At 34.6% G+C, this 15,044-nt stretch overlaps 1 protein-coding gene across 1 annotated transcript in view; it reads left to right on the top strand.

Moving 5' to 3' along the window:
* LOC148942049 (BAI1-associated protein 3-like) overlaps window positions 1–11,022 on the top strand; it is a 62,562-nt gene extending 51,540 nt beyond the window's left edge. The window contains exons 6-8 of the mRNA XM_089103512.1: window positions 436–559; window positions 3,321–3,529; window positions 6,543–11,022. Of these exons, the coding sequence (XP_088959638.1) occupies window positions 436–559; window positions 3,321–3,529; window positions 6,543–6,634 (425 nt within the window). The 3' untranslated portion in view covers window positions 6,635–11,022. The remainder of the gene's footprint in view (window positions 1–435; window positions 560–3,320; window positions 3,530–6,542) is intronic.
* Window positions 11,023–15,044: the final 4,022 nt, after the last annotated feature.

Raw genomic sequence — 15,044 nt, 5'->3', positions numbered from 1 at the left:
AGTTGCAGGAGAATGGGTGCTTTATAAGTATTAGGAGTCTGGTGTGGTTTATTTGCATGGGCATCACCCACCGGAAGGGTGTTCTTTGATAGTTGTGCCTATACTAGCATTTTTTTTTTTTTTTTTTTTTTTTTTTTGGTTGTTTTAATTATTTTGTTTGTTGTTTCCTTTTTTCATTTTGTTTTTTGTTGCCATGGACTTGCAGTGTTTTTGCGTCAAAAATGTATATTTACATATGTGTATTTTTGTTACCCTTTTCATATCCTTATATGTACATAACCTTTAAAAAACAAAATAGTTACGCTAACCCCGTCCCCCTCCTCCGAGAAATAACCTGGCAGTACGCTTAATGAGAGCAGTCAATTAATACAGATGGATTTTTAAAGGTCGTAATTTACCTAGCTGTAAGTCATGGTAATATTTGTTTTTTCCTAGGATTAAGTGATCCATTTGTGATTGTTGAACTGTTGCCAAGAACGACATTTTCACACTGTATTGAGCAGCGAACAGCTGTGCATAGAAAGACATTGAATCCTGTATTTGACGAGTGCTTTGAATTGTAAGTTTTTTCCATAAGCATTATATAATAATCTGAAAACGTTCAAGCATGTTATGGTATATTTGTTGCCTTGTATTGTTTATCTGATTAACCTTTCTTTGAAGGAAGGTGAATTTCCTACTCGGCTGAAAGAAGCTAAAGTTATTCCGCTTCAAAAAGGGGGTTCAAAGACTGATCCGTCTAATTGGAGGCCGATTTCGATATTTCCCCTATTTGCTAAGCTGTATGAAAAAGTGATGCGACGACTTTATAACCATCTGACTACTTACGGTTTTCTTAGTGATACCCAGTTTGGATTCTGGAAAAACCACTCTGCAATACATGCAGTCTAGCACCTAACAGATTTCATCGATGGTGCTCTCGAAAAAAGTATACTGGTACTTTCAGTATTTGTAGACTTTAGAAAGGCTTTTGACACGGTGGTTCATAAAATTTTATTGCGTAGGCTAAGCCGTTTAGGGATCCAAGGGGCTTTTCTGAAATGGTTTGAATCTTATCTTAACCAGCGCATTATTCGAGTCTCTATTAAAAATTCTATTTCAAAAACTTTTATCGTTAATTCTGGTGTGCCTCAGGGTTCCGTGCTTGGCTCACTTCTTTATCTTTTATTGTTTATACCATGCGTTTTTATAGATCAGATGCACTGATAACGTCTTTTGCTGATGACGCGGTGTTTAAGATTACAGCTACTTGCCTGAACCAGTTAATTGAGAAGACAAATAAGGCCCTTTCTGAATTGATAAGTTTTACAAATTCTAGTTATTTGGCAGTGAATATTTCAAAAACGAATTTCAGGACATTTTGTAGAAAAGGAGTTCCATGTGTGTTAGATAATAAAATCATTTTTAATGGTGAATTTTTAAAGCATGTAAATGGTGTTAAATACTTGGGCTTTAGTCTTGATTTTAATTTAAGTTGGGAATCACATTGTGATCTTGTGGTAGTTAAGATTTCAAGAGGATTGGGTGTGATAAGAAGACCAAATCAACTACCGTCAAATGTTTTACTTTTACTATATCATTCTATTGTTAGCCCTTATTTATCGTATGGTTGCATGCTATGGACTAGCAGTTTTATTTCAAGTTTTAGAAAGGTCCAAATTTCACAGAATAATATAGTTTGTATTTTAGGTAATTATATTCAGTTTGAAAATAGTACGTTGAATTGCTTTACAAGTTTGAAAATATTAAATATTTATCAGTTACGGGACTACCAGTTATCAATTTTTATTTATCAATGTTTGAAAAAGTGTTCACCGGAGGAATTTTGGGAAATTTTTAAAGCTAATTCATCTTATCACTGTTATGAGACTAGAAATGTGAATGACCTTGCATCTGAGCTCCGGAATACTCAACGTGCTGTGTTTCTGCCTCCCCCTACCACAACCCCGACCGGGGGTGTGGAATTCCCACCTGGATCCTATTAAACAAGCTGATAAGTTCAAGAGGAGATTAAAGCGTTACCTTTTGGGATATAATTTGAATGGTTAAAAATTTGAATTTGAATAATTTTTGATATGAAAATTGTTTGGACAGACAAAGGTCGCATTTTTGCGAAATTACCCAGCCAAAGCGCACCGCGTCGGCTCTATAGACTAGCTGATACTTATTGATTTTTTCATAGTTGATTTAGTTAGAAGTATCTAATTTTTTTTTCTTCTTTTTTTCTTTGCCTCTGTTGCTGCTTTTTTTTTTTTTTTTTTTTTTTTTTTTTTTTTTTTTTTGGATGTTGTAAGGACGATGGGTGATATTTCTCACTGCCGATTTCTAGAGAGTAATCCTTTTAGAGTAGGAGATGTACTTTATGTTGATTTAATTCAAATGCTGATTTTTCCCCGCAAAGAGATAGTTGTTATGTGGATGTAGAGCTTTAAAATAATCGATTTGCAGCCATCGTAAACAAATCTTTGGGTTTTTGTAGATGGCTGCTGTAAATTTGTTTGTATTTTTTATGTTAAATAAGTTAATTTTAATTTAAATTATTTTGAATTTGAACTATTTGTTTATATATTTTTTTCAAACATAGATCATTCTCTGTCTCATGAAAATTTCAAAGATGCAAGGATTGCTCTACAAACTTTTGCTTTTTCTTCACGTTAACGTACAGAGCTCTAAATAGTCAGGCCGGCGATTGTTTTCTTTTCGATTTTTCTTTTTTAAGATAGGAGATAAGATATTTATTTATTTCAAAAAATGTCTATCACAAGCCCTGAAGGACCTAATTCGCATTTCGGAGTCATAAAACAAAAAAATAAAAAATAATAAAAAAACACAACAACTAACAAAACTGGCAACCCATTGCCAAAAACGACAATATCAAAATGGCAAAACCATTCATTAGTCAAAAGCCATTAAGTGCCAAAATGTCAGAAACTTAAAAAGGTAAAAACAAGAAAAGAGTGAAATAAAATTAATGTTAAAAAGGTTTAAAAGATATCATATAAAAAGGGAGAGGAAACGAAAAAATCGAACGAAAAATAAAACCTGGGTATCACCAGCACCACAAAAAAGAGAAAAAAAGGAAAACTAGCGGTTTATTGATCCATAATGAAGGGTACAAAGGTTTTGTCATACCTGGAGGTTCAAGCAGTGGATAAGCCTAGCCGAATTAGTATGTTCAGTTTGAATCTTTTTTAGCCAGGTGCAAACATAGCAAGAATAGGCAGAAGACTACGACCTTTTTATTTCCTTTATATATGCACAAGTTGCTTTTTCCCTCCAGAAAATCCTTTAATTAGTGACCTATCTATTTAATGTTTTAGCTCTGTAACTGCAAAGCAGTGTCGAGGTGATGGGTCAGCTATCTTGTTCACTGTGATGGATTATGATGTTATAACTGCGAATGATTTCGCTGGAGAAGCATTCCTACCACTTTTGTCTATCCCAGGAATTTCTAACGGTGGATATGGCGCTGATAACTTTCATGGGTTAAGACCAATTGAATTGCCGCTAATGCAGCAAGCCAACAAAGGTAAGAAAACTGCTTATAATATTAAATTCCCTTCCTATTAATGATGAATTTATAAGGAATATAAAAGTAGTTTTCAGAGAATTAAAACCTAATCCTGTTAAGCTTCTTGGTTTACTTTATTTAAGATATTTTTCTTTACTTCATAACTTCTATGAATTCCTAAGAATATGGCTACTCCTTCATAGAGCAAGTATGATTGATAGTTATTAACGGACATACATTTTGTCATGACCGATTCAATTACAGTAAAAGAACAAAATATTCCGTAAGGTGTGAAATTTTCTAGAAGAGTCCCATAAAACCCAAAAACTAAAAAACCTCGGATCTATACAAAATGGTTATATTCTGACAAGAAATATCATAAAAAAAAACAGAACGCATGAAACATCTCTTGTGAAAATAATACAGTCTTATTTCTACTGGATTCTTTTTACTGTTCTGTGTTGAAAACGATTAGATTTTATTGTTCAACGAGAGCAAAGGCAAGTGTGAGGACAAACTATTAACTTTTATTATTCGTTAAACAATTACAAATTCAAACGTTATGCAAAAAGTTCCGTATGATATAATGATGCCAAATGGGGAGGTCTGTGATTTCTTGCTTTAAATACGGTAGTACATAATTCAGTAACAACGAGGCACCTTCCATTGCACATACCCTCTGACATATTTAAACTACGCATTAGCATAATTACTGTGTAATTCGTTAGCTCTAAGTCATAGGTAACAAATCAGCAATTTCAATTGAATTAAGAAATTCAGGTGTGAATTTAGTTCCTCCCTCCTGTTTATCCTTCACAAAATCACAAGTTTTTATAGGATTTGTATTGTCCTGGGAGGCGGGCAACAACCACAGAATTGGCTGTGCTTGCTTCTCCTTTGAGCAGCCCTAAAATAACGCGTACCGCGTACCTTCATTCCTTTGTAATTTGGATTAGTTTGCGATTGCTTCATATTGGCTCGCTAACCTATGTATTCTAACCGGGGAATTTGTTGTTCATTATTTTCGTTTGCGAAACGTTGTGATTCTTGTGCTATAATTATCGTATTTTCCGTTTGCTTTAGCTGTTCGAATTTATCTCTTCGGATTTGTTTGTCATTTTTATAATTTCTCATGACGTCACACCTACCAAAAACAATATGGTCACCCACGGGTGAAAACGGTAAAATTAACTCTTTAAATGCATATGCAAGTGATCACCTGGAGACCGGTGAAGACTCTTGGTACGGCTACGTGGCAGGCTTTTATATATTAATTCTAAATGTCGCTTGTCTTCTATGTTGTCCCAGTGAAGCAGCAGGTTGATTTACATCATCCTCCACTTCTCATATTTTCATGCAACCTTTGGCATAGTTGTTTGTGTCTCGCAGTATATCTTCCTCAAGCAGTTGAAGAACGAGCAAGTCGTTCTTCAACAGCTTCGTTGGAGTTTAAAAAGTAAACTTGGCCATATGAAGGTTGTTCAAAATTACCTTCAGGGGTTTTTGATGGATGTGCCGCTAAATAGATTTTGTTATAAATTTGCCTAGCTACTGTGAAGCTGAAAACCTTACGATTATTGATGGCACAATGGCTCACCGCTTACGTTGAATGAAGCTGAAGCAAAACACGACTCTAAGTTTTGGATTTGTTTGTGGAATTCCTTAGAGAGCAAGTGACGTCATATAAAAGGCCAATTCAAAGCATTTGGCAATTGTGGAGGTGGCAATGCAGTTTGACCAAGCAAGCAGCAACCTCTAAGTGGATCACCTTTGTTGGCTTCTCTTTCCTTGGGAAAATGGAGGACTCCACAGTGAATACATACAACGTTAAAGGTTCCCAATGACTTGTAATTAAAACTTGCGTAGTTTATTGCTTCTTTACAGATTTGTTCTGAATTTTGCGCCACAGTTTGTTGGAGCCGAAGATTGCGATGGTGTTGTTCTTCTAACAAAATATTCCTTTCTTTTTCAATTTCATTTTGAATCGTTCTGATTCTCGATGTCGCTTGTCTTCATTTTCGTTTTGACTCGTTGTAATTGTCGTTTTCGCAAGTATTCTTACCACATATTTCTTTCTTCTTCATTTTCATTTATTATTACATCAGGCATTTTGCATCAGGCATCAGGCATTTTGCACCTTAGCTGCTCGGATTTCTCTTGTCACATTCGATCGTCTACGTTGTTCATTCTCACCCGTAAATTTACAATTGTCATGTCGTCCTATTGATCTTGTCTCATTTGATGGTCCAGTTAGTTCATTTTGAGTACCTGTTAATTTACTTTTTTGTCCTCTAGGTATTTGACACATGTCTTGTAACAGCATATTTCTTTGTTCTTCCCTTTCGTTTTGATTTGTTGTAGTTGTGGTTTTCAAAAGTATTCTAACCACGTATCTCTGTTCTTCATTATCGCTTATCCTTACTTTAGATGTTTTTTTAATGCCATTTGCCTTACCAGCCGGGACCAGTCTTGTCACAGTTGATTGTCTAAGTTATTCATTTTCACCCATTCTGAATTTACATTTCTCATGTCGTCCTCTTCATTGTGTCTCATTCGATGGTCCAATTTGCTCATTTTTAGCATTTTTTTTTATCTCTATTTTCATCATCTAGGTATTATGAAACTGCTGGAAACGCCTTTTGTATTTAGACTCATTACACTTGGTATTATATACTTAGCTATCTTTATTGTATAATTTTATTGTGTAATTTATGCTCTTGGAATGCGCTCACAAATATGACGTCACTCAGATGATTTTTTTTCCCCGGGTTAAGGTTTTTAATTAATTTTCCAAAATAAGGTTTTAACGAAAATCCCAAGACGCCAATTTTCCCCCAAAAATATTGAGCCGTTTCTCGGAAAAAATTTATGCATACTTAAATAAATATACAATTAATTCTCGTTAACTGTTTCTCCCCTTCTGTGTGTTCCCCTCTCTCTTTCCCAAGCTTTAATTTTATTACGAACTTACTAGTGTATTTATCCACTCATCACTTGTAATATTTATATTCAACTTAATTTTTTTTTTTAGGTCACCCAGTTCTAAAGGTCCTTGAAACACGGGTCTGGGATAAGCTGGCTCAAGAATTCGTCAAAAAGCAAAAGGATCGTTTTATGAGTTAACTTTCTTAGGGTCCCACTCTGCCTTCTCAAATTTCTAACAGCAAAATTAGGGCTAAACTTTTTAATACTCTTATTTTTATTTTATTCTAAGAGCTAAGCAAACATTTGCTTTTTGAATGATATTTGTCTTCAATATTTTCAAGGAAGTAGTTAAGCTACGTGTATGAAATTCTAAGGAATTTGAAGTAGACTCTTTGATCAGCTACTTTCTTCAAAATATTAAAGAACATGCGCCCAGAAAGTAATCATTTACCGTAGTCTATATAATTATGCTGTTAATGGATCCCTTTTTCTCAGTTTTTAATGCTTTTATTAATTTTTGGGGGTTTTTATTACCTCTCCATAATCTTTTTCATGCTGGAAACAGTTTTTTAGATTTGGTCGTGGGAAAATCTTTTATTAGTGTTTTTTTTATATTATTCAAACATGTTATATTAATTTATTTACAAGACAGGGAAGTAACTTAAAGGAGAAAAGAAAAGTTTATCCAAATATTCTCTGTTTTGTTCTTTTTTGGCTTTAAAGTCCTAAAATTCAATTTAATTCAATACTCATTATTTCCAATGTTTTTTTGATAAGAGGAAAATGTCATTTTCAACTTTGATTCTTATTTTTAGTATTTCGTAGATTCTCTCTCTAAATATTTGGACATTTTTCCTAAGCAAAAGACAACAATGCTGTCTGGGCCGAACGTAAACTAAATTTTGAAAAGAATTTTAGTTTTAAGAAAAGAGAGATGAAGAGGGAAATGAAATGAAATTATACAAATAACCAAAATTTTATATATATAATATAAATAATTATATAAATAGGATTTTTAATAAGACTGCAAAAACTATGTAGGCCTAATAAAATACCCGAATATTTCAGCTTCACGTCAGGAGCTGTTACCAGCAGAAAAAATGAACTAGACAAAACAGCATACAAGGAATAAGATAAAGCTATAAAAATTGCTATACAAAAAAGGAAAAAAAGGAAGAGTTATTTCGTTTTTTGTTACTTTCTCTTCCATAGTATAGTGGGTTTCATCTGTGTATATGATTTTCTTGTTTCTTTCAGCTTTTGGTCGATTCGTTCATTGTTATTTTTTTCTCTCTGATAAAGGCTTGCGGACAAGGGCCGAACACTCGGGCCTTTTTAGTATACATTTTTTCCATGTCTTAATAAAAAAAAAAAATTACCTACGTAAGATACATCACCTTTTTTAACTAATATTCATTGCACACAAAAAGAATTAAAAAAACTACCAAATGATACTAAAAGAGACAATGCCACTAATTTTATATTTTCAAATTATTTTTTAACCTTTATCTTCCTTGCTATGATAGCTAAATCCCCAAAAGAAAACGACGAAAGAAATAAAATTAAAATGTAAAAGTAAATACTATAGAATTTTCTGCCTATGTTTTAGAATATAGGTAGAAAATTCCTTCTTTTCTTTAATGTTTTTGTTTGTCATGCTTTCTCTTTGGGTGCTCAGTCTTAAATTTGGAGGGAATTTTTTCTGACAGAGGAACTTTCCACGGGGGAAAATTCCTGGATTCCTGGAGGGAATTTCCCATGGGGGAGGGGAATTTATTAGGGACAAATTCTATAAAAATGGTTTTGGAACAACGGTGTAGTACCCCCGTTAGAAGGAAAAATATTTCCTCCAAAATCCATTCTAGAATACACTATAGGACATGGGTAAATGCAAGTGATGTAAACTTTTATAGTTTTTTTTATCACCAACTCCAAAGAATCCCCCCCCTCCTGCTTATGCTGCAGACTATTTAAGCTGACAAACAAAACAATTGACCAGTGCCTATATGAGCGTAATGGGCTCTCAACACATCAAGATTAAGCCAAACTAGTAGACTGCTTTAAGTTTTACAAGCTAAAACCAAAGTCTGGTGGATTAGACCTTATTAACGAGTACAGTACTAGAAAGTTTCATTTCAATATTTGAATAGATCTAGAAACAAAAGGGTACGCCGGGGCTTCTCTAAGAAATAGGAAATGAAAGAGGGCTAATTAGCGTAAAATGAAAAGTCCATAAACCCTAACGGAAGAAAAAAAAGATGGAATACTGGAACTCTGAACGAAGTCAATTGCGATATATAATGATAGAACATAGAAGAATGGTTCTTATAAATGTAAAAACTGGAAGAAGAAACGGTAAACTAGAACTATTTTTCTCTGAAAATACTGTCAGCAGTAAGGTTATTCCAAGCTAAGCAGTGACAGTTCTAGGCTGCTTCGAATGTTTTTCAATCTACCAGAAGTAAATTTTCTTTGTCAAGACACTAGGGTTGAGGTTTTATTTTATTATTATTATTTTTATTATTTTTTTCCGCTTATAAAGGCTTCCGGACAAGGGCCGCACAGTCGGCCCTATTTAAGCAAATATTTTTTCAATGTCTAAAAATTTTTTTTTTGCATCCACATATATCACCTTATTAACTGGTATTTACTGCACAGAAAAAGAAAACAAATTACGAAATGATACGAAAAGCAAAAATATACAATGATTTATACACATTTCAAAACAAAAACCACCAAAGAAAAACAACGCTCACCCCCTAAATTTCTCACAAAATATAACATAAGTTTACTTCCTCATGACACTAAGATTATAATTTTTCGACAATCCAGAATGAACAATCTTGCTCAGAAAAAATATATACAATCCAAATGATCTTCTGACAGTCGGATTTAGAATCAAAATTAAATTATGCAATCGGGTGTTAAAGCAAAATCCATTTTAGTCAATCTGAATGTAAAGGACTATCGGAAAACCAATGGGTGGTACACTTTACGTTTAGCAAGATTAAATTTATTTTATTGAATCAATAACTATGTATTTGTGACAGGAACCTCCCTCCTCCTCCCACTGTTTTCAGCCACTCGGCTAAAAATTTTGAGTCTGTAAAAAAGTGACGCAAAACGCCACTCTTTAACTCACTCATATTTTTTTATTAGGTAAATGGGCTGATGGAAATATATGATGTTAAATCAATCAAAGAAGATCAGTCTCAGTCGGTAAAAAACAAAAATGAAGTAACCGCGTACAAAATAAAGTAAAAATCATAGCCGCAAAGGCGTTAATCATAGTAGCAGATTAGATTATACCTGTACTTTGTAGAAACTTTTACAGTATTTTAAATCAATAATCAGAGTTTAAGCAGCAAGAAATCCGTACAATAAGTGGTACCTACTATAAGGAATTTTTATTGTGATAATGTTACTCATTGTAAACCAACAGTAAACTATTTTAACTGGATTATATTTTCAGAGGAGTCTGTACAAAGAGGGCACTGATTGGTATCGATTTGGGAGTTCAAACGCTTTTTTTTCTGTTGCAAAGATGCCTACCACCCTAACAGTATAAACCATACTATTATATACTAATACTAATATAGACATTATATACATATATACTATTATTACATTATATACTAATACTAATATATTTATCACTTACCTAATACAATGCAAATTCTGTATAAAACCCTCGTAAGAGGGTTTAAATAAAATTGTTATCTACCAGGTTTCGGTGGAATCTCAAGGTATTTAATTTAATGACTTGCGGTGACGAAAGTGGTTACAAGTCGCATTTGCCCAGCACTCAAGTATTATTATTGTGGGCCAGTGCACTTGCGCAGCACCAGTGCGCCTACGCATGTATGGTGGGTATTGGAAGCCGTACCAGAGGTTGCAAATTTAAAGTAAAAGAATAGTAAAATTGTGATTCTGCTCGATAAAGAATGGTTTTCATTGGCTTTGGGTGACCCTTTGACTAAAGGCAGAAAATGCCACTTTCAATAATTTTACGACAGCGGAAAAGAGGTCTCTGATTAGTTAAAAGCAACGTAATGCAATCACCTTTATCCAATCAAAGATATCGTCACGACTCTTCTGGTCTGAATTCGATATACTACTGGCACAGTTTCAACACCCACCATACATGATCATATGCATTGGCAATGTGCAAGCAAGCACGTTCAAAATGGTGATGCTTGTGTTTTCCATTTTCAAAACAACTATGATACTTGTCGACAACATTTGTCATCAAGTAATTTGCTTTACCAGGTGTTGGGACATGTACACAATTTTCTCTATAGTATCCTGTATTAAGATGCGAAACTTTTTAATGATAAATCTCCCTATTAATGTTTTCTTTCTTCATTTTCTTTTCTGGTCTGTATTTCAGTTTGTCCTCTCTTTGTTGTTTGTCCTGATAGTTTACCTGATTCGACTTTTCAATGTTTATATAAAACTTTACCTGCGATTATAGAGATTTATTATATTTGCTATATACATATACGGCACAATTTATTCTATCTAGCTAGTTCTATACATTTTTACATTTCTTGTATGTACTTAATGGTGTGAGAAATAAATTACATTTCATATTTGGTATGTTTTTAGCACAAAAGGAGAAGAGTAATTGACGGTGATTAGTAAACAAGTCCAGTTTTTGATCACCAATTTTATTGCTCTTATATTTATTGGTACAACTATCATTCAGTTTGATATTTTAGAAATAATCTTGAAATTGTACAGCTTACAAAAACTCTAATCTTTATTTGTACTAGTCAAACAGTTCGTAGTAACGATCTATAAGTAAGGAACGACGCGGCTCAATAGTAACCGAAACTCTAAAAAATGAATTTTTATACCAATAGGTATGTCAAAAGTATCGGCTTGTTATGTTGATTCCAAATATATAAGATTAATTAATTTTAGTGCTACCCAACAAAAGCTACCAGCCCGAGAAAATTGCCAGATTTTCAAAAAAAGAGGGAATCTACCCCCCCCCCCCTCCAAGTCAAGGAATCTCAATTAAAATTACACCGTCAGATTCAGCGTATCCGAGAACCCTCTTGTGGGATTTTCAAGCTCACATATGCAAAAATGTGGAATTTTGTAAATTTTTTTTCCCAGAAGAAAGGTCACGGATGCGTGTTCATTTGTTTTTGTTTTTTTTTCCCAGGGATGATCGTATCGAAACAATAGTCCTTGAATATCCGAAAAGAGCTCATACGATCGAAAAGGAAAAGTTCTAGTGTCCTTTTTAAGTGACCAAATTGAGTATTACCCCTACTCTGCTTTCAGGCAGCCAGATACCAAATTAATATTGGGAAATTAACATATGGTTAGGTTTGTTGGTTGTTGGTTATTACTGTTGACTGTTGCTTATGTTTGTTGGTTATGATAAATGGTTATTGCTTATGATTGATGGTTATGTTGGTTGTTGGTTATGTTTGTTGGTTATGCTTGTTGGTTATGATTAATGGTTGTGTATTAGGATTGTTGGTTATTTTTGTTGGTTATGTTTGTTGGTTATGTTTATTGATTGGTGGTCATGTTTGTTGGTTATGTTGCTTATGGTTGTTGACTGTTGCTTGTTGGTTATGTTTGTTGGTCATGATTAATGGTTGTTGGTTATGATTGTTGGTTATGTGGGCTGGTGATTATGATTGTTGGTTATGCTGGTTGGTGGTTATGATTGTTGGTTGCTGGATATTACTTTTGGCTGTTGCTTGTTGGTTATGTTGGTTATGTTTGTTGTTTGTTAGTTATAATTAATGATTATGATTAATGGTTGCTGGTTATGTTGGTTATGTTGGTTATGTTTGCTGGTTAGGATTTTTATTTGTTGGTTTTTATATATTTGAAAATAAATAAGGTTACTAGCCGATGCCATCCCTGTTTGAGTTCACCACGATGTTTTTCTATGAAAAACATTAGAAGTTTGTAAGGAATCTTGTCTAAATATGCCTCCCAGCTAGCAAGACTCCCCCAGAATGCTTTTCTATTAATAATTGGACTTTGGTCGGGAAATGAATAGTCCCTTGCACCTGTACAATGCGGTCATCTGTTTCTAGAGGAGCCCTCTGACGTCAAGGCAGCCACAGGGAGCATTAGATTTCTAGGACATGCCCTCCCTTTTCCCATAGGATTCCGACCGCATGCCCTCTGATGTCACACGACACACCCCTGTGCTTTAAAGGGTTAGATAATTGGAACTACCAACCTCTCAAACCATTACACCTTCGCAATGCGTTTACGACACATCCCTCTGGACTCAAATGACGTCACACGACTTACCCCATTTGAAACGGACGGGTGTAATATGCTTGATGCAATTTTATGTAACTATGCGTCTGGAACCCATGGGGAATCGTCACTTGTAACGTAACGACAGCCCATACCTTACGTAATGGCGGCACAAACTTTATGTAGCTCCAGTGCATCTTACACAACGTCGGCATACATCACTGTCACATAATGCACACTTTGACATCACATTTTTCGCCCGAAACGCCCAACACATTTTGCTCTTTCTTTCTATAGTTCTTGCCCCGCCTGGACTCGAAAGGTCATTCCCATCCAACAGATTTGTGCCTTAACTGAGAGGACTAACGAGCCATTCCTAATATTTTGTCCTACTCAATATATTCTAAAATTAATCTACTGCACGACACCTGACATTTCCCATTTTTGGCACTAGTTAGAACGGTGTGTTATTGCCCCTAATTTGACACGCTCCCGGAAACATTTGCTCACAAGATATTAATAATGATACAGACTAAGGATTGCTTTAATTGTATAATAACATTGATAGTCCAAAACAATATATCTTAAAAACACAGACTATGTAAATAAAGGATTTATTATTTCAAACAAATTTACAAAAAATATTAAGAACATAGGAAAGGGCAGTTAAAAACATGAAAAACAAAAAATAAAGGGTGAAAAAGGCTTATTGTAATATATGCAAAATTTTCATCTATTATACAAAAACACTTCCTAGCTTGCATCCCAAGGGGCGGGGGAGAGAGAGGAGGGATATTAGAGATAGATTTAAAGGGTTTAAAGAGATATTTCTGAGAGCCCTTAACGAAAATACAGAGTTTTGAGATAGGACTATGCAAACGTAAAATCAAAACATAGATAAAAGCAGTTGAAAAACATGACAAACCAAAAATCAAACATGAAAAGAGCCTTATCGTAATATATAAATAAAAACCATATAGTATAGAAAAAGAAATCCTAGCATGGAATCCAGGGGGACAGGGGGGGGGGAATGATATTAGATATAGATTTAAAGCTTTCAAGAGGCATTTCTGAGAACCCTTAACAAAAACATAGCGTTTTGAGACAGGACAATGCGAAACGGAAAAACCAAAACATGAAAAGGCTTACAAAGGGATGCAATATAAACAATAACATGCATAAATTAAAGAAGCATGAGAGGGGAGAGGTCCAAGCAAGTTGTTCCAGAGGAGGGGTGCCTTGATAATAGGGTTAAATTTATCCTATATTTAGAGCTTTTTTAACTAAATGGATCGTTTCTTAAATAGGAATGTTAGATTTCACTCCCCCTCTACCGAAAAATGATTTAACGCCTCCCGCCTTATCTTTAAGCTCTAGAGTATACTAGTCATGGCGATGCATATCACCTTGGTAAACTATCGATGGTATACATCAACCCTCTGACATCGCCACATGTCCCCCAAGACATCTTTCAGGTATTTCCTATTAGAAATTATGCTTTTAAATCCCGTGATTGAAGTTTTCGCAATCCAAGCCCATGTTTATAACCGTGAAACTGAGCCCTTTTGGCTGAACCCTTCCCCGTCATCCTTTCTAAGACATTTTTTCAGTTATTTCATAATTAAAATTATGCATTTAAATCCCATGATTGAAGTTTGCAACCCAAGCCTATCATGATGCCCCACAAAACACTCCACGCTACCACAACATCACCCCCCCCCCCCTCATCACCCAAGTGGCACCAGTCCCCGCCCCGGGTGAGCTGATATTACTGGTACATTTAAACTATATTAAGAGCTATCTTTGAAGGACTTTAATGAAATACACTATTTCTTCGAGTAATTATTGGATTTTCACCCTCCTTCAAGGAAAAAGCTCTTTAACGCCTCCCGCCTCTAGATTATATTAGTCCATGGCAATGCATACCACCATGTTCAACTATGGATGGCATACAGCATCCTTCTGATATTGCCACATCCCCCCCCCCCCAAAAGACATCTTTGAAGCATTTCATATTAAAAATTATGCCTTTAAATCCTGTGATTCAAATTTTCGCAAGCCAAGCCCCTGTTTACAATCGTGCAAGTGAGCCTGTACTGTGAGCAAAATGCAATATAATTAAAATACCAAAATAAAGTTCCTTCTTTCTAAAGATAATTCCGACTTCCTCTAATTAAGTTAAATCTAGTTTCAAAAATGAAAGTCCTTAATCAGCAAAGAGAAAAAGTGCAGTCACTTTCGCAGGAAGTTTAAACGATAAGAACCGTGTGAACGTCTAAATCATGAAAAATATTTAAGACGTATTATTGGACGAAGGGCTCGCATCCTTGGGCCACTTGAGCCAATGGTGGGCCAGTTCTTACAGCGC

Source organism: Artemia sp. Qi Xiang Cuo, chromosome 17 (assembly GCF_049724085.1).
Source record: "Artemia sp. Qi Xiang Cuo chromosome 17, ASM4972408v1, whole genome shotgun sequence".
Classification (NCBI taxonomy): Eukaryota; Metazoa; Arthropoda; class Branchiopoda; order Anostraca; family Artemiidae; genus Artemia; species Artemia sp. Qi Xiang Cuo.
Note: the sequence above shows the minus strand (reverse complement) of the source record. Positions and strands in the feature narration are given on the sequence as shown.